Here is a 22,726-nt window from a genome sequence, read left to right on the forward strand (position 1 = left end):
GCTTGGGGCTGCCGCGGGCTCTCACTTCCGTGTTGGCAGCTTTTAGAATTTTGTTAATAGATTAGCCGCCCCGGAATATTAGCCGCACTTCCGGGTTTCCACCAAAATTTTGGTCAAATTGGTGCGGCTTGTATTCGTGAAATTACTGTACTCTGAATTTACAGCACCAATATTTATTTTGGAAATCTACTTCGTATTTAAAGATCTAGATGGATCCTCATACAAGCAGCAGCATTTTAGTGCAGCTGGTGCAGACTCCACATAAAACTGTGCTTGTTGGCTGGAGTCCTTGAGACATTAGCAAAAGTTTTCTTTGGTAATTGAGATTACATTATGGCAACTGTACTGCACTCAAAATTGAAACCATTAAATGTTAACATAACTACTAAAAAAAGACCAAAAAAAATCAGTACTAGATGGGAACACAGTACTGTGTGTTACAGGCCTTCCTAACCAATAAACCAGATGTTAAGAGCGAAATAAAATGTTTGCTACATTCTTCATTGTATTACTGCAAACTAGTAAGAAATATTCAGAAGGTATGGAATGAATGTAATGAATTCAATTTTAAGCTCCTTATGAGTCTCTGGAAAGCAGTTATGTCAGTGAAGTAAATGAAACTGGGTGGTTTTCATACTCTGTGTATTCTTCTGTGCCTCAGCAATGACCATCCTGCATATGCCTCTTTCTGGCCTCTCTGCACAATAAATATTCAGAGCACAATGTTATTTTTGCAGCTTCCTCAGAACTGAAACTTCAAAGTCAAACCATGTGTATATTTGCAGAGCATTTGGAGAAATAAATATGTTCTTAAATTCCCCATTTCTGAGTTTACCCTAAGGTAATGAAGTAATGTAATGCTTATAATGGCTCCAGATATTGTGTCACACAACCTTGTGTACACAAACACCTTAGGAGTATTGCGTATTCTTCATCTGAAATTCCTTACACTTTCAAATTAAGGCAAACCCAGCAAGTCTACCCCTGTATATTTAATTTCCTGAAAACCTTTTCTTCACATTAAGCACATGACTGCAGAAGCATTCACTTCAATTTTCATTGTAAGTATAACAAATTGTATTATTGTATGAAGGGTACAAGAAATCATTCAGTCACTGGAGGAAGTACATAATATTTAAAAATAAAATATGTGGAACCATTATTCTATGTACTTGTAAGTTGATCACCTTCAATTTTTTCTCTTGCCCGTCTGCATCTCCTCCTTTCTTTTGTACGCTCAATTCTGCCTTACCTGGCATGAGGATTGAATGCTACAGGGAAGGGCTCACATGACCTCATGAGTGAATGGACAAAGTGGAAATCTAAGCTTTATCCGGACTCCCTACTTGTTCATAACTCAGCTGAGTTTGATAAGGAAATAGAACAGATGTATCCTAGTAGCAATCCCACAACCTACCTGCATAATAAGTAAAAGTTCTCTTGTTTCTGTCAAAAACAAACCACCGTTTTTTCCACGTTTTAATTTTTCCTCCCATTTTAATCAGAAAGCCTCGGCAGGTCTTCTCAGTGAGAGAAATGTGGTAGCAGGTCTCTATGTTGTGCCCGGCTGTTTCAATGTGACTCCGTAGGTCAAAGTCTTCCTTTCTAACGGGCAAGTAGCGCGTCAAGGGACGGGCCTGCAGGAAAGAGAAGAAAATCATATTAAGAGAAGTCTTATCATGTCCTGCGCCTGCTATTGAGAGGACATAACTGCAAACTGCTCACAGAGTCTAAAAAATAAATATAAGAAAAATAAGGAGCTTTTACTGCAGCTCTAATTTTCTTTAAAAGAAAAATTCTTTAAACTTCTAACATTACAGTGCTGGATAACTTTGTAAAAGCCAAATAGAGCATAGAACTTTCTTGAAATCAACAGCTGATAAGCTGATAAAACGAAGGCCACAGCAGAGAAAAGTTGTCCTACACAATATTTTTAATTCTGGCTAACTTTTTTTTTTTAATTCTAAGACATTAATTAAATGTAAAGGTTTGTTGCTGCCATAGATGAAGTCCAAGAACTTAACAGGCAGGATGTTAAGCAAACCCTTTATTTCTCTGGATCAAATACTCACTGCACACATGTCACTCTTTAATTTTAATTCTACTGCTACAGGTATTTTCATGCAGAGTATAATATATAAATATTAAGAACATGCAACTGCAGGAAATATTGATAATGGGAATGAAGTGTAATTGCCAGTTAGTTTCACAGAGATTGCAGTGAACAAAACAGAATTATTTTCTGCTGAACAAATTAGCTGTGATAACTAGTTCCCAGTGCAGTACAGAGAGCTGCAGTGCATCCCTCTGCAAGGGACAGCCTCCTTCTTGATTGCAGTTCAAGACTCTGCACCAAGCCTGCATAGTGTCAGCTGGGACAAGCAGGAGGAGATAGTGATTTGGAACCTCTGCCAACTGAGGGAATATTGTTGTTTTCTGTGCCTGGAGAGTCTATGCACTGTCACAACCTCCTCACTTTAAACACAGAAGGCAGGTCTCCCAGAGGAGGCTCCTGCTGCAGCTGAGGCAGAGGGAGGCTATGTTGGAAGAGAAGCTGATTTTAGATCTCTCAGAGATCTGTGAAAGGAGCGTCTCCCTGTCTATCTCTACCCCTGGACTCCAGGTTAGTCAGTGACCTGAAGAAACTAATCTGCCCCTGCTCCATTCCTCAAGTTAGCCTGTTAAATCCCACTGTGCGTCTCAAATCAAAGGGACTTTCCCTCACTGCATTCTTAAGAGCCTCTTGGTGCAATAGGAGCTGTGTTGTTCACAAGAACTCCTAGCACCTTTCTAAAATTATGCAGTCCCGTATGATACGAGCTGGCACCAGCTCTGGCAACTGCAAAGGTGGAGCTCCTTCCTCTCATTTACATTTCTAAGGGTCAAAACATGCTGGGGAAAAAGAAATGGTCTCACTGTATAAAGAAAACAAAAAGGAAAAAAATCAGTCATTTTTGACAGATACATTTTTGTCTTCCTGCCAATTCAGTCTTCTTCTCTCTGCCAAGTCTGACAATTAGCAGTAACTGACAGGACATTCTATTGTGACACATGCCTGCTCTAATTTGGGCTAAAGATACCAGCATTGCATTGTTGTTTACGCCATACTTGAGTTGTCAACAAAATTTCTTAGGAAAAAAGGAGGCAAGCAAGTAAAATTTAGTATTGCTGATTACATTTTAGATAAAACCAAATGAATTAATATGTTTGCTACACAGCTGGCTAAACATCAGCAAAGGTAGCACAATTGAAAACAGAAAGATATTCCAATATGATATGGAATCTTCTGCACTCAAATACTTCTATTAAGGTGGAGACATTGTCTTGCTCTGGCATACTAGCAATGACTGCCTAGTCTGTTTGCTGTACCTTGTAGATATTATTGGTTTTAGAGGAATAAACAAATAGGTAAGACCCTAAGCCTGAAGAAAACTCAAGGTACCTCTAAGCCCAAAGAAGCAAAAATATGTAGGAGGTAACACTTTTTAAATTAAGTAATGTTTATCATGTTGTACAGTCCCATTAACTTTAGAAAAAATAATATTTACTCCCTACTGTAGGTATGAAGCTGAAAAAACTTCTTTGTTTGTCTTTTTCTTTTTGGTCAAATGTTTGGAAGCAATAATTCACGGTATAATTTAAAGGTATTTTATGTATTAAAAGAAAAAGCAAATCAAAACAAAAACCCCACCAACTCCACACCAATGGTTTATAAAATTAAAAACCACAAAAATTTCTATTGTTCTGGCCAAAAAATTCTGTCCTGTCCATATTCAGTAACAAACTTTATAGGATTAATATTGATACCTTATATATAAAATGCTAAGTAGATACCTATGCTGTTATCTAATTTTAAATGAATACTTGGCTCCAAGAGCCCAAAAATACTTTTAGCAAAAAAACTGCACCTCAGAAATACTAAATCCATCTGTTTAGCTGAAAGCAGTTCTGTTTACCAATGGCAGAAATACACTTAGTCCTTTTCTGTATACAAAGGGGAAATCTTGCTCTCCAAAACCATTTCACATCCCCATATCTGACCTGTGCTCTTTGTTTTTCACGTATTTTGACTTCTTTTTCAATTAATTTTTGCCTCTGGCTCGTTTCTTCCTCCAGTCTTTTCTCCAGTTGCTCTCTGCGGCGTTTTTCTTCTTCCAGAGCTCGTTTCTTAGCTTCCATCTCCCGTTCCTAAATACCACAGCACACATAGAACTTCAATTATATGCAAAACTGTAGTTGGCAATGTCATTTCTAAGCTAGGGCTAAATACTTTTCTGTTCCTTAAGTATGCAGAAATACATATCTAGCACATTGGACTGAAATTTGGAGTAAGAAATAGATCATGAAATAGAAATGAAAGTTCTTAAGCAGCTCCCCCAGCAGATGTCAAACCAATGCTGCCCAAGTTTCTGGGGATTTTGCCATCAACTTGTCCTTTGAGGTAGCAGATATTGCACATGGGCACATGTAGTGTGAGGTGAAGCCAAGGGGAAGAGGTATTTTTAAAGTGTCTATTAGGTATAAGCTGGGTAGGTTTCTATGTTGCATTAGGAGAATATTACAGTAGTTTCACGAATACAAGCCGCACGGATTATAAGCCGCACCCCCGGTGCCTCGACAATGTTGCTGTCTTTGTCAACAGATAAGCCGCACCCCGAATATTAGCCGCACTTTCGTTCGTCGCGAGAATCCGTGCGCAGCTTTCACAAATTGGCCAATTAGTAACAGGATCGCGGCATAGCGGGCTTTACTGGCTCGGGGCGGGGCCAGGCAGGCTCGGCCCGCTCATGGTTGCCGACGGGGCCGGGTGGCCCAGCTCAGCGCCACGGCTCGGCGGGGCTGGCCGGGTGGTGCTGCCGCCGCCGCCGGGCTCGCTGGCCCCCCTCTCCCGTCAGCACCGCCCCGCTGCCGCGTTCGCTCGCCCGGCTGGCAGGGCTGCCGCCGCCGGGCTCGCCGTCCGCCCCGCTGCCGCTTTCGCTCGCCCCGCGCCGCGCCTCGCGAGCGCCGCGCCCGCCCCGCGCCGCGCCCGCCCCGCGGCGGCACTTTCGCGGCTCGCGGCGGCGCTTTCGCGAGCGGCGCTTTCGCGGCTCGCGGCGGCGCTTTCGCGAGCGGCGCTTTCGCGGCTCGCGGCGGCGCTTTCGCGAGCGGCGCTTTCGCGGCGGCGCTTTCGCGAGCGGCGGCGCTTTCGCGAGCGGCGCTTTCGCTCGCCCCGCCGGCAGGGCTGCCGCCGCCGCCACCAGGCTCGCCGGCCGCCCCCTCCCGTCTGCACCGCCGCCGCGTTTCCTCGCCCTGGCCGGCACTGCAGGCCCCCGCACCGCCGGGCTCCCCCACGCTGCTGGCCCCGATTCTGCTGGGCTTCCCCCGCTGCCAGGCAGCCCCACCCGCCGGCCTTCCTGCTTCTGCCATGCTCCCCTGCACTGCTAGCCCCAGTTCTCCCGGGCTCCCCCGCCCTGCTGGCTCAGGCTCTGCCGCCCGCCCCTGACACTGCTGGCCCCGCCTCTGCCAGGCTTTCCCACCTCTGCCGGGGCCGGCCGGGCTCCAGCTTGGCTTGGGGCTGCCGCGGGCTCTCACTTCCGTGTTGGCAGCTTTTAGAATTTTGTTAATGTATTAGCCGCCCCGGAATATTAGCCGCACTTCCGGGTTTCCACCAAAATTTTGGTCAAATTGGTGCGGCTTGTATTCGTGAAATTACTGTATCTAAACTTTCATGCTTACTCTTAATTACTCAAAATTACACTTACCCTGGTCTCAAGCAGCCGAGTCTTTTCAGCATGTGCTTGTTTGAGAAGTCTCTCCATCTCCTCTATTCTTGCAACGTTTGAAGTGCTAGCACTGCAAAAAACCCCCCATTATTTCTTATTTAAATCAATAGTTGGTATTTAAAGAAATATTTTGCAGTCCAACCTAATTTAAGAATGAAATTGACAGTGTTCAGATCCAATTCAGTGCAGTAGCCACTAACAAAAAAAGAGGTATGTTTGGCGAGCTGATGAATGACTACAGCAGTTCTGTTTCTTCTGTACTGTGAGCACCCACAAATTTTATGCATCTCTACAAAAAAAGTGTTTTTCTCACCCTAAACATGGTAGAATATATTATGCATTTTAAATTGGTCAGAACAAAGCATCATAAATTGTTTTTTTAATGTCCAATATAGCTAGAAAATATTCTCAAACACCGTCTAAAACAGTCTGAATTAATTTTGCTTAAGGGAAATTTTATCAAGAAAAATTAACTGCCCATCTTCCAGATTTTATCAACAAAATCAGTTCACACTCTTTTTCTTTCACCAAAATTTGCCTTGTGAGGAACAGAAACATCAGTTGTAAAGGGTCTTTTTCTGGTTTTTGTATTGATTTGAGCTATTTGCTTTCTTTTGTTTTCCTCCTGGCATTGGCTGTCAGAGTCAGAGGGAGGCAGAAGAGCAAACAGTACCAGTGAAATTCAACAGCTGTTGGGGCTGGAGACTGGACTTACAGGATGATAAGCTCAGACACACACCATCCTCCTTCCAAAGGGTTAGAGCAGGAAGTGAGAGAAAGAAAGGTTTCATATCACTGGCACATTAGCTCAATGCTGAGTTAGTTCCCAGCCTGTCTCTAGCTACCAGAAACTTGCTGATTATCCATTTAAAACAGAAATCCTCAAAACCCAAGTCCTAATGTTTCTCCTTTAAAAAAACCAAAGCCAACACCAAGCAATGCAAAAAAGCCCAAGCAAAACAGCCAGCAGAATGACTGCCACTGGTACTTTCTGAAACTCTTAACACTGCAGTGACAATGACTAAAAGGGGAAATCAGAGGGCTTCCCTGCCACAGGAAACAGATGCTAAGTAAAACACTATGTGCTAGCCAACAAAGCTGCCCTTGTGTTCACAAGGTATTCATAGTGCTGTGACAAAGTTGTACTTAATGATCAGCCTCTATTTATGCTTGTGAAACTGCTGGGGCAGGACTGTGAGCAGGAATGAAAGCATTACCATAATGTCAGGAATAAAAAACAGACTATCAGCAGAAAATTGTTTGCACACAATTTTGAGACTCATCTGGACTTTTAACACAGATCATGGAAATTCCTTTCATCTGAGAAATGGCGTCTGAACTGACAGTTTCTGAAGATGAGAAAAGCAAGCCTTTCAGCATCGTCTTTTCATTTTTACTGATCCAGAAAAGGGAGAGGAAAGGGCAAAAAGACATTTGGAGGAAGCCTGAGTGTTTTAGCTTAAGCATCTAGTTGGTTAACACACTGGACTTGTAGAACAAGTGTAGGTCATCAATGGCACGTGTCCTTGAGAAATTTCCCATCGGAGGAAATTCCTTCCCTGTAGTGATCACGTGAGGAAGCACTGATTGCTCTGTAAACTTCAGCATTATCACTTAACTCTTCCATATTTTTATTTTCCATCTTTCAATAAACAGGTGAGATGTAGTTAAACCTGATTATGAGGAGCTAGACAAATATGATGGCTGTCTAATGATCTTACATTTTCTTAACCAATCAGCAGCATCCACACTATCCCAGTGTCAACATATTCTTTTTGTTCATGATGACCTTATGACCACTGCAGGAGCAGAAGGAAAGAAGACTTACCTGGAAATGTTATCTGGTGAGCATGCTGATATGCTTGTCTCCATACTGTCAGAACTGTCTAAGCTTAATGTGTCAAAGGCATGGTCCTTGTAGCTACGATCTGGGTAATGGAAACTGTTCAAATACACATTGGATTCCGATGCTGTTCTGCTGTAGAATTCTGGAGACTTCTGCCTTTGGTTTTCACAGATACGCTGATGGTTATACCCTATAAAGAACAGAGGAAACACTGATTTCACATCAAAATTATGCGACAGGAGCATAACTTGTTAGCAGCACAAGCATTTTGAACATCACCTCAGTCTTTACTGCACTGTGACCAAGGTGCTACAACATTATTTAATTTTACAAGTTAATCACACTGAAATAAAAGCTTTAAATACCTGTTTTAGCTATGATGGATTCAAATATATGCACATTAGTATAGTTGACTTTTCAATATATGTTCTTGTATGTGAATTAAGAAAATGTAATTTGAAAAAATAAAATTTACATTTTAAAATGAAAATTAGGCCTAATTTGGAAAGTAATGCAGTTAAATTCAGGAATTTAGAAGAAATGACATGGACTAAATTAGAGAAAAAAGAAAAAAGTCCTGATATGCAATATTCTTAAGTAGTTGTCTGGTTTACTTCAGTAAATATGGATTTATATTTTTTTTGTCTATTTGGTAAACTTTGCTTTCTGGTAACTGCAATTGGACTCTTAATTTCAGCTGAAATAATACAGGCTGCTTATTATAGAATCATAGTTACTAGTGTAGAGGTACTTTGCTGGAGTTTTGAAATTGCAATTCACGCTACAGGACTGAAGCAGATCCTTATAGCCCAATGATTCTGAAGAAAAATAAGGTTCATGCAAAGGTTCTTCTGTTATTTTTCCACAAAAACATTTTTTTTTCTGAAAAGTCATCCTTCTTGAACACAGAGAACTCTGTTTGGCAATGTGTCCTTTGAAAATGTCTCTTCACAATTATTTTTATCTCATGTCTCTGTTGCTCTTTGAAAGTGATGCAGGCTTAGAGGTTGTTGAGCTTGCCTGCTGAGGAGGAGCTGTCATTTTAACTGCTGAAGTATTTTACAGTGCCCTTTTAAGGCTGTTCCATCGATGATTTCAAATACAACCACACTGCTCATGTTTCCGTTCAATGAATGAAAGAAGTGAGACTTCCTCATAGCTCTGATATTTAGGTTTGTAATATTCTCTGCACATTTCTGACCCAAGTTCTGAGCTGCTGGCAGAGCTGGAGATTAGGAAGGACTGACAGACTACATGAAAACCTCACATTCTTACAGGAAGGCCGCCACTGACATTCCCCATATTTAATATAAGTAGACATGGGAAGAATGCACAAATGCACAAATGCACAAATGTACAAATGCAGCAAGTCCAGATAAAAATTTTTCCTAGACACCATTAAGACACTGATGTTAAGAAAGCATGCTTAAAGTGCAGTATTTTTCTGCCTTATTCTCATTCCCTATCTGTGCATACAAGGTTCTTTTCTGGTGTTTTTTGCCATGCCAGAGCTGGGAGAGTACCAGTTCAGAGAGCCAACAAGTGCAGTTATCTGAAAAGTGTGTCTTCAGCTGAATAATTAAAGCATGCCATTAAAGAAACTGTGCCCTACAAGCATTTCCAAGGTAGTATTTTCCTCACTTCCCTCTGTACCATACAAAGCTTTCATGAAGACAGTTAAAGCTGGCTTCTAAGGAACTAAGAGGACTCACTTGCCATTTAAAAGAACACTAAATTTCAATCAAAAATTCAATCACATTGATTAGTAAGAGACAAAAGGGACACAAATACACCTCAGCAGTCAAAAATAATAGCATCACACAACACAGGTGTTACTGATTCACATGTGTGGTTTGCTTTTTTCCCCCCTTATTTTGGCAAATGCTTCTGTTATTGCAGATGAGCAATTACCTTTCATACTTGAACCTTTGGAATGACTAATTGCTCCTGTGAAATGGTTATCAATGATTCATTAGGGAAAGAGAGAAAAAACAAATTACTGAAAGAACTTTATTCAAATGCATGTTTTCCTGTTGAGCCCTCTACAAATCCTTGCCTACTTAGAAATTTTAATTCCATATTTCATGTTTTACTGAAAAAGAAACCCATCTAAAAGGCATAGAGCAGCATAGCAGTGCTACAAACACTCTACCCCTTAAGATAAAGAACCCATTTTTGAGGAAAACATTAATCAGTCAAATTTATGCAATCATGCAAATACAACTAAACACTGGAAGAAATCAACATTTGTTAGGTTGCAAAATGAGATGCATTCAGAGAAACAAAGCATAATTCAGAGTTCTCCTTTTATCTCCATGCCGTAAGCAGCAGGCAGCTCAAAGCTCAGGATCAGCTGCGTACCCCACCAGGAGGCTTCACAACCAACCCCATTACTGCCACACCTTCACACTGGGCAGGCACAATCTGTTGTTTAAGGAATTTTTAATTGCTCAGGTGCCTATCCACACAACATGCACTTAAAAATATTAGACTCCTTGTAAGATCCAGCACTTAACTAAAATTTCCCACAAGCCAAGATTTGTATCAGTTAAGTCTAACCTGATACAAGAGCTAAAATATTTGTTGTTGCATTGGTTTTACTACAGAGTTCCACTGCTCTGCAGCAAACCTGTAAACTTAACAATGTTAACAGCCATACAGTTCAGAAAAATATTGCAAAAATTCATAAAACCACGTAATTAAAGTTTCCCAAAGGAGTTACTGCAGAATCACAAAATCCAGGTAATACCACCACAAAATTATGGTGAGAGTAGAACTAAAGGTGAAAGCTGTTATTAAAAGTGGCACTGTCAAGTATGTAAAAAACCCTCTAGTATTTTATGAAAATGATCCCATTACATTTTTCTTATATTTTTCTTTTATTCCTATTCTTTCTTCTTTTTCTTTTTTTTTTATCCTTTTTAAAAGACTGACATTAACATGTCAAGATGCATTTGTTGTGTGGAAACATGCCAAAGTAGGAAGCCCAAGTCTGTCTACCTTGTCATTGTCACCCACAGAGCTGCAAAGATTTCTAAATTTTCTGCTCTACTTGTGTGGTTATGAGCAAAGAAGCAAAAAATTAGGCCTGTGCAAAGCCATGGCTCTGCAGATATTAGCTTAAGTCAGAAGTTTTGTTGTGACAGGTTATTTGACAGCAGGAGAAAAAGAATTTTTGAAATGCTGTCATTATTTAACAATTATTTTAAAGTTTTTCAAGAGTCTAGGAATTACTTGACAGTGCTGATGCAACTTTTGCAAAAACATCACATGAGAAATACAGCCAGGGAAGGAGATATTTTCATACCTTTTCTTGTTTTTCCTGAGTTCGACAAGAAAAAGAGTGAAAAACAAACAAAAAAGCTGGACTGTGTTGAAAACTTTCTAGATTGTTTGTACAAATATCCCTTGCTTGCATTGCAGTATACTTTTTTTTTTCATACAAAGCTTAGAAAGGACACAAATAATCCTCTTGCTGGTACCTAAATTCTCTGTCCCAACAGCTTTGTTCCCAGGGCTGTCTGGTCTTACACCTCGATTCCCAGCTAACCATTCCTTCTTCCCTTCTGAGTCCCTCCTGCAGTCAGTGGACTGCATTAGCCAGCCCCCTCTCCTTGCTGCTGCTCGTCCTTGTGCAAGCTTCAGCACCCAGCGCTCCCTGGGAGCTCCAGGCATCCCCCTGCACAGGGCAAAGTCTCGAGAGCATGCCAAGTACTGGTTTCTTCATCCTGTCTTTGTGTGTGGTTTGGTTACAGAGGCATGGCCACAGATGAATTTATAAATACAGTCTTTCAAAATTACCTCATGAATGGCTGCTAAGAAATACCTTTTTCCACTAATGATTTATAACAAATATGTGTCCTCTAAAACATTTATGCTGCCCTTAACTGAGCCCATGATTACTGACAGTGACTGTTTCTTTCAATAACAATCCTTGAACTCATATGACTGACTGAACACGGTTTGGTAATCCTGGAATAAAGACTATTTAGTATTTAAAAATCCATGAAAATATTTATTACTGCATCCAGGCTCAAATTTATTCAGAGATATTGCTTGGAAAAGGAAAATGCATGAAATCCATGTTCAGACCCAAGAGGCTGTTTTCAATTTCCTGATTTCACTTTTAACTTGCCTTTTTTTTTTCAGCTCAGACTTTTACAGTTACCTTCTTGGATTGAAATAAGAAAAACTGAAGAAAGCATATTAGAGAAAATTCCTTCCAGACCATGACTAGTTTAATGAAAACACTCAGACAATATCTTTAAACCAGCTGAGCTGCTACTGCCTCCAGCCAGCCTTGAATACAGTTGCTTTTAGATTTACATGCACACACCAGAACATCTGGTCTAGAACTTTGCTCAATGCTGTCCAGCCCTAAGGAGCATGGGAAGCCACTAACACCACATCTGGAGCACATCATCCTCTTTGGATAGCAGTGTGTGGGTCACTGCTTGATAGCCAGGGCTCCAGACTGAGCGGATGAAGTGGCATTTATCACATGAGACTCTGGCTCTGCACTGACTGGGTGCAGCTCTATGCCCAAGGGATCAGGAAGCCAAGACCCTTGTGTTGTTTGCAATAGATCACCTTGGCCACAGAAAACTGAGTGTGAAAACCTGTCAAGTGGGGAAAGAAACACAAGGAAAGCAAGTGCTGACTCACTACACATGACACATAGAAAACACTTTTTATCTATTCATAACCTTTTCTAGGTAAACAACTAACTTTTGGAGCAGGAAGATTTGTATAACCAGTCTCTATACATTTATGGAGTTCCACCGATTTGTCAGTAAATCTTCTGAAAAATATTCACTTATTGTGAAAAGGCAAACCTGATCTACCTCAAGAGTGCTTTTACAATAAATAAACTGTATTTATTGTAATATAAACATTTATCACTGAGTGATGAAATTAAAAAAACATCTCCAAGGATGTCCACTGACATGACATCTGGCTTGGTTTTCAAAGATGTATTTAAAGATGTCTGATTAATAGTCGTTACTCAGACTCAAGTCCTGTTGATTAGTGCAAGACAAGTAAGATTTCATAATTTTAATGGACAATGATATTCCATTTCAGTGGTCCTGTGTGGTACTCTGAAGCAGTACATCATGTTCAGAACACGACCCAAATCTCACTGTTCCACAGAATGCACTTTCTTTATTTTTGACTTTGAAGAAAGTTTGTTTTCCTTCCATGTGCTGAGTATGGGTGTGAAATGTGCTGGGAAACCAGAAATCTCACTAAGTTAAACTCAGTCCCTTCCCTGCTCAAACCAGAAGGGACTTCTATTAAGGCTTCACTTATAAGGCTGAAAGAAAGGTGCCTGAAGACTGTTTCTCTGTACAGCTGGATAGAAATACTCTGGAGTCTGACTCCAGCTACCTGACTTGGATATTCCTGTACTTGCTGAGTTCTGCACTGCACTGCAGAAAGAGCCCTGCAAACACTTTTGTAGTGTGATTCCCCAAAGGAGCTTTTCCCTACCTAGAAATGTGGCACTTCAGTGGAAAAGCAGTTACACTGTTCAAGTTCCTCCCATTGCAATAAATACAGGGAGCTTGAGGTTGAACAGAAAGGGAGTTAACTACTAAGAGAGGCCACAAATGATCCTTGTGTTCCTATATCCTTCCTGTTAATGACACTTTGAAAATCCTGTGGCAGTTCAAATAAAGCACCTGTCAGCAGCACTGTTTCGCTTTGGCAAAAGCTGTTGTTTCAGTAAAGGACATCTAGAACTGTCCTCTTTCTCAGTACAAATTAATCCCTCTCTTCATAATTTTCTATTTCCATTCAAACTGCTGGATCTTTCAAAAAATAACAGCCAACTAGTATGACAAGCAGTAGAGCACAAGATTCCTCAACAGCATATGAGAAGTGCTATGCCAACTGCCCCAATGAATAAATCTCTCTCCTCCCCTGCCTCTCTTTGTCAGGCCATAATTAGATTTTGATTTGTGTGGCTTCTCTCTTTCTCACTCTTAAGACAAGAAATCTGACCCTATTTTTAGACTGTCTTAATTGCACAGTGACCAAAAAATTAAACATTAAAAGTGATCTATTTTTAAAACCCTTGCCTCTGTTAGGTTTGTCAACACTTTAAAATTGTGTTTTAGGTCATACACTAACACTCTTTGCAGCCATTTTACAGAAAATACTTCCAACTTTAAATACTTGATCTCATGTCACAGTTTAGCCAAAACATCCCTATTGATTTTCAGACTGAAATAACATCACAGTGATGAGTCTGAACATAATTGCCAGCTATTCCACCCTTGCACACACATTATATCGAAGACACTTTCCAAGCTGAGCATGAAGCTCCTTTTGTATTGCACCTGAAATATGTAAAAATAAGTTACAAGCCACAACACTGCAGGTCTTTGTAAGGCCCGCTGCATAGCTAAAGCTCAAAACCAACAAATCACAAGTGGATCAGCTGTCTAAAGGGGCTGTAGTAAGCCATGATCCTTTTTCAGCTTGCTTGTTCCATCCCTGAGTCATCGCCTTGACCTTTAAGAGCTGCAAGCTCTGACAAGTCCTGTAACAAGGGGATGGATCTAGCTCAGCTCAGGCTCAGTTAGTGCAGTTCTACACAAGCATCTCTTGCACTGGTATCAGTAATGGTGATGCAGATGCTGGAAAGAAAATAAACTGACAGATGGACTAGGAGTGCCTCCTTTTGAAGATGGGACACAGATGAATAATACATCTCATTAAAGCAGAAAATACAGGTATCAACTCAAGTCAGCAAACAACACAGAACCCCCATAACCTACAAGATCATGTTTCAGAGCTGCAGCTTGCTTCTGCATCCAGAATTGCTGTGTCCCTATTAAAAAACACAGCCATCAGAACAGCTCTCTCCCTATTTTGTAGCCCAAATATTTAAGACTACTTATAATACCACAGTCACAGCATCTCAAAGTTATCTCTCTCTGGGGTATTTATCCAGGCAAAAACATGTGCCTGTGAAAAACAATTCTTAAGATTCCAACATTAAAAATAAAGGGAAGGGAAAAAAAGAAAGAACATGTAATATATTGCTTCAAAATCCCTCACAGAAATTACCTACTTAACACAACATGTATTTTCAATATACTTTTCTTGTTTACTGAATTATATTTGGTGATCATGCACTTAAAAACTATACATACACCTACATGATAATATTAACCTCTTATTTTGCCAATATTTTAAAAAATCAGTTAATTTAGAGCTTGCTTTTGTCACAAAGAAATAAACTTTTATTTTGCAGACCTGTTGATTATAGCAACAACAGTTTCAGGTTTACTTCTGAAAAACTGAACACTGATTTTAAACAGAAAAGAAACAATGAAAAGGTCTTACCTTTGTGCATCCTTCTCGACTCCGACTCTTTGGTCATGGTTGCCAGGCAGTGAGGAAGTACACTGCCACAGCTGTTGCTCTGTCCTAATGGTAAATGTCCCTGCAGGAAATTTTGTAAATATGTGCTTAAAACTGTATTTCAAGACATATTTTATGGCAAAATAATGTGCTTTGTCATGGATATTAATGTCATGTCATATCAATCAGCCATCAATGTTTCAATTGTGTACAATCTCTATTAGGCCAAAATGTTTTCAAAGTAGTAGCTCCACCTTCCTGCTGTTTATTGATTCACCATGTCACAAATAAAGAGCATTTTCACTTATATATAACTTTACCATTTAGAGGCCTCCAGTAGGAAAGAAAACAAGTTATGCCTCTAGAATCAATTTAAACCAACCCCAAAATACAATCCTTGAGACAGAAATCATGTATTTATGATTAATGTACTACAGCACTGCATTTCCAGAGGTCAGAAGAATGGCTGGGAGTACAGAAGGTTTCATATACATTCCCATTTGTTAATAAACCCAAAGTAATTTCAAAAGTCATGCGTGAATTTGGGGGTGTTACATAAAGCTTAGGGTGCTACCCAGCCTTCCCTCTAACCCAACAGAGGATTTCCTGCAGAGGCTGGAGGAAATAATAGAATAATAATAACAATAATAACAATAATAATAATAATAATAATAATAATAATAATAATGATACAGTAAGCAGCAGCAGCCACGTACTTTGTTTGCGATGCTGCGTCCCAGCGTGGCGCTGTTGAAGTGGGGAGACACAGACGGGGTGGTTTTCTTGCGGGGCAAGGTGTCGCTCAGGTACGAGCACTCCCTGTGCTGCTTCTTGCGCTCCTCCAGGCTTCTGAAATGCTTCACGGGGAATTTGGTAGAGTTTTGACAAAATGAATTGATGTGCTTGCTCAGTTATACTCTATATGGAAAATACTGATAGTCTGGAAAGAGCAAAATCTAACATACTCCTGGTTCACAGTGCTTTCCATCCCATTAAATTCATGCTGATTTAAAAAAATGCATTCAATTCATATGTACATTTTATGGATTTTTATGTCCCTGTACCTTTTCTTTTGTGTTAAATATTCAAGTCTAGTGTACAGGTGGAACCCAAGTACAAAGGAAAACTTTTCCTTAGAAATTATTCTAATGAACTGGTGGCTTAAAACCAATACAGCTCTTGAAAGGCATTGTTCAAATGTATATGAAAAATTAATTTAGGGTTTCACACATGCATTATTGCTGCAAGTCCTCTGACAGTTACAATGACTCCTGAATATTAATATTTGCCTCTGCAATATAAGGTAAATTTTTGTTTAGAAACATTCTATAATACATCATGTTGATTTTTAAATGAGCAGTGCCTTTAAGTGCAACACTCTACAGCCTATCACTCTAAAGTCCTGACACATAAATCAACTTTGTGGCCACCATAACAAAAGCAAACAAAATGAAATAATCCCAAGTTATCAGCTTTGAATCTGTTACCTGTTGTTGCCTGCGGTGTTTCTTAGCTGGCAGAGGTGGAGGTGTATCAGATAAAGGAATAGCATCTACATGAGTAGCCATGACCTCAGGCCAATGGACTGATGGAAGTTGAGCAATAGAGCGAGGAGAAAGAGAGTGAGGAAACACAAATCCAGAACAGAGAGGTGATCTTAGCTTTATAGAAAAAAGAGAAATTACACACAGAGTTTTCTTTTTGGAATTTCTCAAAAGATACGGCACATAAAAGCTGCAGTTTTAGCACTGTGTTTGTTGGAGCGTTTAGCAGGAAAGGAGGTGTACTCTATTGCAACTCTCAAGGCATGCTGGGCTACCAGAAGTAGCACACAAATGCCAAATTCTAAACCAGCTTCTGCCTTATTGCAATGCAAAAGCATGTGGCTTTACAATTATAAGGTTATTCTGATCCTTTAAAAGGGGATTTATTCAAAATTTCACAAAGAATGAAGAAAAGAAGGTAAGCTAGAAAACAGACCGGACAGACTCCATGGAACAGCTAAGACAGGTAGAAGCTATTCATCTCCCAGAACAATTCAAGATATACTTCTACCAGGTTGCAGGGGGGGAAGAATAAGAAGCTACAAAATGAACACCTGAACACCACTAGTCCAGTTGACATAAGCTTGTCCACAGATGGTTTCCCAAATGTGCATTACATTACAGTGTTTGGCAGGCAAAATTTGTCACTTAGCGCTGCTTGGGTCATAAAAATTCAGGTTTTTACCTCATCAAAGACACTTTACAGCTGGAGCAGTCCTTCAGCTTTACTATTAACCTGTTATCTGACTTGGTAACTGGCAGAGGGCAGTTTGCTTTAGGGTCAGTTTGTTACATGTTGAATTACCAAAATATCAAAAATAAAGAAAATAAAAAAGGCAGCCATGAAAGAACAATGCAAACAAAGGGAAATGTCTCTCAAACAAACCTCTTTATTTTGTGGCTGGCTCGTCAGCACAGCCGTGGAAGGCTCAGTGGCAACTGCTTCAACATCTGAGGGGGTCTGAGTGGAAGGGGATATATTCGTGGAATTGCCATACAGCTCACTAATTTCACTTACACTGATATAGCCCTAAAAGGAGGAATTCAGAAGTTAAAAGGAGCAAAAGCCAAAAGACATGCAAGAGTATTAATGTATCCAGTACAATGAAAGTTAGTTTAGGGTGATTCAGCCAAATATTTGTTATCATTGAACTACTTCATCATAAATAAAATAAAATTAGCATCAAGATTTTTGAATGTTAAATACTTGCATTCTGAAAATTATTCTTAATTTAATTCCAAAAGCATTTGTGTAATCAAAATGTAATTAAGTGTCCAAAAGATTTTACTAAAATGCAAATACCCTTTAGAAATTATGTAGTTCTTTCTCAGGAAAGCAGACTGGGTGAAAAGGAAGAATAAATCTTATTCTGAAATCTTAATATTTTTTTGGCTCTGATTAAATAACCTGATTTGTTTCTTGTCTATTGGGCTAATTTGAGTATATTGAATGACTAACAGAACTGGGAAGAACATCTATAAGGACAAGCCATTCCCATAAATTACACTAACACATCTTCCTTTTGCATCGTCTGGAAGACACTTCTAACTTTTATATGTTACCAGAAGAACCAGGTAAGATGCTGTTAGTGTTAGCCCTGCAGCCATGACAATTTGCTTTTTTTTTTTTTTAAATTAAGCAGTCATACAGAAAATGATGACTGAGGGATAGGGATGGCAGGAACATTAGTGTGCCTGCTGAGATTTATGCAAGCAGATTGAAGATATGATGGCAAAACGTAGTTATTGCGTGTATTTTGGTATTAAGTGCACAAATGTTTTTTAGAAAGTAAAATATGGATTCTAATCCATTGTGCATAGGATGCCAGGCTGTACACAGTCAAATGTCCTAATGTCTTATCCATAGAAAACAAGGCTATGCAAAAGGAAGAGTAAATCACTTTTGAAGCGATGTCATAAAGATGAGCTAGAAACATGTTTATTTTTAAATCAAGATGTAAAGCTGCTTTCACACTGACAGTGTGTGGCAAGGGCAGTGTCTATTACTGCACCAACACAGTGACATACCAGTGTGTATACTTCACCAATTCCATAAGAGAAGCCACAGACTGCTATAGTATTTCTTCTTTTTAGAAATGCCTAAATTTATCAATGATCATAGAAGACAACTTGAAAAGAAATACCAACATTACTATCTATTAGCATAATTTTCAATGTATGATATCAGTTATTTCAAGCAGATAAGACAATTCTGGAAAATTATGTATCATACAGTGAACAAAGCACTCCACAAATGGGAGGCAAATCTTAACTCTCATATTATTTGATAATCCATTAATTGAGGAAACTGATTAAGATACTAAAGTTTATCTCTCCAAACATGTGACAACAGTACAGTAAAATAGAGTCCAGTATGAATAAAGATAAATCTTGCTTAACCATGTTGTAGTGGCAGTTTATCAGTAACCAAAACTCAGCAATTCTGTAATGCAATATTAATACTAAAGATATAAACACTTCCACCTTTATGTGAAGAACATTCCGTTTTGACTGTGAGGATTTAGAAGGGGGATAAAAAAGTAAGTAAGGAACAAATGACTCTGCTGTACACTAGCTCAGATCCCTGTTACATTTAATTAAATAAATGGTTTCAAGTCACATTAGTCACCAAAGTAATTATTTTAATGCCGAACTTTTAAACAGCATTGATTTTCCTTGCTTATTTAAGTAGCGGGATAAGCATCCTGCTTCTTTATGTGAGGCAGTTACTCTCTTGCTGTGCAGGCTGTGAGTCAGCTCACAATGGATGGCAGAGGGTTACAAATGTGTGCTTTGGTGAAGAGGGCTGGCAAACACTGGACCACAGACTCGACTGATGCATGAGCAGCCCCACAGTGAAACGAGCTGCTGTGCCAGCAGCCTCTGCAAGCCTGTCTTTGTGCCTGGTTTTTAAAGGTGCCAGAACAGTCCGAGAAGAATTAAACTGGACCAAGACAAGCATGACATGTGACAAAGGTATTTCTTTTGTAGGACAGAGCCTATGGAAACACTGAGGATGAAACAGGTACCCTTGCTGTTCCTTCTGTTATTGGAGTAAGTCCTGACTGCCTTCACTGCAGTGATCAGAATGACATCACTGAATAATCCATTATAAAGAATGCAGCCTCACTTACTGTAGCTGCATTTTGAGGTATGTAAACAAGCCATGAAGTGTATGTGAAAAAAACCAACCAGACAGCACCCAATCTCTAGTGAGAGAATAGGTAGATCCATCTCAACAGGAAAACATGAAGCTTAGACTTGCCAGATGTCCTGGTGGGAGGTCAGATGTCCAGGTCAGAACACAACCTAGGACACTGAAAGTCTAAGCAAGCAAGGGAGGGTGCTCAATCCCATTGGCATGAGAAACTGCACACTAGGAGCTGGGAGATCATGTAAGCAAGACCCCAGTTCCCAGGTGCTGAAAGGTTGCTTTAGACTTCAAGACCCCAAGTTCCCAGAGCGACACCTACATCATTAGATGTGTCAGACTTTGTTCAGGGCTTCAATACAAACAGATCCAGCAAGTCCAGTCAGAACTCTTAAGCAGAAGTTAACCAAGCAGCCATAGATGCCTACCAGTATATTTTAAATGCTAAATTTTCTGCTTTCTCTAACAGTTCAAAAAAGTGAAATAAATAGCTCAATACGTATCTTAGAACCACAATAGCTCAAAGTCTTCAAATCAATGCTTTTTAAAAAGAACAAAATGTACATTTGTCATGCTTTAGCAAAGAGCCTTAGAATAAGGGAGGGGAAGCAATGATAAAATCTACAAGTGCAAAAATAAGACCAAAACTGTATTTTTACTTGAACAGCTAATCCCAGATCTCATTCTTCTTCACTTCAATGAGGTTTAATTGTCTATTTTGAGAAAATTAGACAGACACACACTCCACACACATAAAAACAATAATTTCTCCACAGCAAGAGATTAAAGCAAGACCAGTTACATTTAGAAGAACGTCAAGAGAAGCTATTTTTGCTCACTGATGAATTTAGACGTCTATGAATAAGTTAAAAAAAAAATGTATGAAATTACTTTGTAAAGATTTGATTACTTCACTAAATGCTACATACTGAAGTGCTTGTGTATCAAAGTTAGTTATGGTAACGTCAAAAGCAGAGAAACTCTTTACCTCTTTCAGACTATTGGGACTGACAGGAAATCCCTTTCCTCCAGAAAGTGTGGAATATTTCTTTTCCAGATTACAGAGATTTTCTTTTTCCTGTTAAAATCAGACATTTTATATTAAATACCAACAGCCATGTAGTGAAAATGTTAATCATTTCCTTAACTATGTGAAGAAACACACTGGGATAGAAGGGCGAAACTGCACAGCAGAGCTTCAGCTTCATCCTTTTAGAAAAGAACTGAACAAAAAATGGAGGTAGAGAACAAAAACAAATGAAAGACTTTATTTAACAACCACAGCCAAACCAAGTAAGTGCTCCTTCAGCATTGTGAAAATGATGATTCTGCTTAGTGAGCTGAACATGGTTTCTCTCATGATTAAAAGCAGAACATAAAACAGACGTGAAGGGTTCATGCCAGCTTCTCATTAACCAGATGTTAGCTGATATGAAGTAACTCATCTCATGGACTCACAGGGGCTATCACAAGCCAAAGATCTGAGCACTCTGTGCAGTCCCAGCAGGCACACAGGGAGCACAGCTTCAGCATGTGGGTGGGAAAGACAGCACCTCTAAAAACACTCTTGGTTATCAAACACCAGCAGTGTTTTCTCTTAAGAATATCTGCTGATTGACAGCAAAAGATTTCCTTTTTTTTAAAGGTGAATGTCTGTCACATTATTACCAACTTGGTATCCTGTGCACAACTGATGCTCTTCTTGCGCTCTACATTTTTTTATTCTATGAAATGCTCTTTTATTGCATGCTAAAAATGTTTGAAAGACAAAAAAAACTTACCCTTTGCAGCATCATTATTAAGTTGTTTTTCTCTTTTACAAAATGATCTTGTTCTCTTTGTGCTTGTTGGACAATATGATTGGCTTGTTTTTTGAGAGCAGAAATCTTTTCCTAATATAAGAAAATCAAAATTTACATGATTTATTTTCAAATCTCAAGACAACCTGCAGCAAAGATCCTATTCATGAAAGTTCACTTATTCATATGTGTGACTAAGCAGCAGGAAAATAAGTTTTTGCATGACAGCTCAATGCTCTGAAAGAGATAATTAAATAAGAATTAGACAGTAAAGAGAAAACTTATTCAAGAGACAAAAGAATAATTATATATATTCTTTGATAATGTAGTGACAAGCATCCATATAATGAACAGAACTGGTTTAGAGATACAACCTTTGATTTCTGAAAAAAAGTGGCATTTAATTGATTGAGATGGGACCTTTATAACTAATTTTTAAAATAACTGTATTTTCTTAATTTGGTATTTGACTATTACTTTAACAAAACAGCAAAATCAATTAGAAGCCTAAAATAACTGTAGTTTTGTTCAGAGAGTACAAATCTCCTTTCTTAAAGAGGAAAAAAAAAATCTTTGGTACTTTTCTGGAGCAAATTAGAGGGTTTGATTTTCACATGAAATATGCACACAGGGCATGAAATGTTATTAATTCCTTTCTTCTTGGATAAGTGCATTATTTGAACTGTGTGGGATGTCATTGGGCCATTGTCTTTGCTCTGCTTCAAAAACTCTTTCAAAGAGGAACATTTTGCATTATTTCTTGCAGATGAGCAGACTGTAGATTCCATTTCCTTGCCTTTATGCTCAGCAACAGAGAACAAATTAATTGAGTGTTGGCACTCTCACCTTTCTGCTGACAATGCTGCGCTGATATTCAGCTACTTCATGCAGGAGCTGTTGTGTCAGATTTTCCTTCTCTTCATCTAACCTGCTTTCATGTTCAAGCTGCTGAAATTCTAAATCTTCAAAGTGTTTGCTTTCTATGTCCAGAATATCAGCATCCTTAAGGAAAAAAAGAAAAAGATAATATTAAAAAAACATAATCATGCTTTCACTGACACCACAGTAGAGGTTCTTACAAACAAACAAACCTAAAATTATATTTGTGTATTTCCTACGTCTCACCAGGATCGCAATACTTTTAATGAACTATTTGCATAATAAGAGAGCAAATAGGGCTAATTATGATTGTAATGTTCCTTTCTCCATCACTCCTGCTGTCCCCCTTGCCAAGAAGCACCTGCACAGTGCAG

The 22,726-nt window shown here is 39.2% G+C and overlaps 1 protein-coding gene across 9 annotated transcripts in view; it reads right to left on the reverse strand.

Moving 5' to 3' along the window:
- The window catches only part of PHLDB2 (pleckstrin homology like domain family B member 2), a 67,030-nt gene that overhangs the window by 4,973 nt on the left and 39,331 nt on the right, over nucleotides 1-22,726 (reverse strand). For 3 of the 9 annotated variants that reach the window (XM_033051585.1, XM_033051587.1, XM_033051584.1), the window contains 12 exons: nucleotides 22,320-22,475; nucleotides 21,456-21,566; nucleotides 20,663-20,752; nucleotides 17,410-17,553; nucleotides 16,467-16,640; nucleotides 15,696-15,836; nucleotides 14,962-15,061; nucleotides 9,520-9,555; nucleotides 7,591-7,798; nucleotides 5,742-5,832; nucleotides 4,042-4,188; nucleotides 1,418-1,637 (listed from right to left, as the gene is read on the reverse strand). In XM_033051585.1, coding sequence (XP_032907476.1) covers nucleotides 1,418-1,637; nucleotides 4,042-4,188; nucleotides 5,742-5,832; nucleotides 7,591-7,798; nucleotides 9,520-9,555; nucleotides 14,962-15,061; nucleotides 15,696-15,836; nucleotides 16,467-16,640; nucleotides 17,410-17,553; nucleotides 20,663-20,752; nucleotides 21,456-21,566; nucleotides 22,320-22,475 — 1,618 coding nt within the window. The remainder of the gene's footprint in view (nucleotides 1-1,417; nucleotides 1,638-4,041; nucleotides 4,189-5,741; nucleotides 5,833-7,590; nucleotides 7,799-9,519; nucleotides 9,556-14,961; nucleotides 15,062-15,695; nucleotides 15,837-16,466; nucleotides 16,641-17,409; nucleotides 17,554-20,662; nucleotides 20,753-21,455; nucleotides 21,567-22,319; nucleotides 22,476-22,726) is intronic. The other 6 variants (XM_033051593.1, XM_033051591.1, XM_033051589.1 and 3 more) reach the window with 5 other exon arrangements.

The sequence above is a fragment of the Catharus ustulatus genome, chromosome 2 (assembly GCF_009819885.2).
Source record: "Catharus ustulatus isolate bCatUst1 chromosome 2, bCatUst1.pri.v2, whole genome shotgun sequence".
Taxonomy (NCBI): domain Eukaryota; kingdom Metazoa; phylum Chordata; class Aves; order Passeriformes; family Turdidae; genus Catharus; species Catharus ustulatus.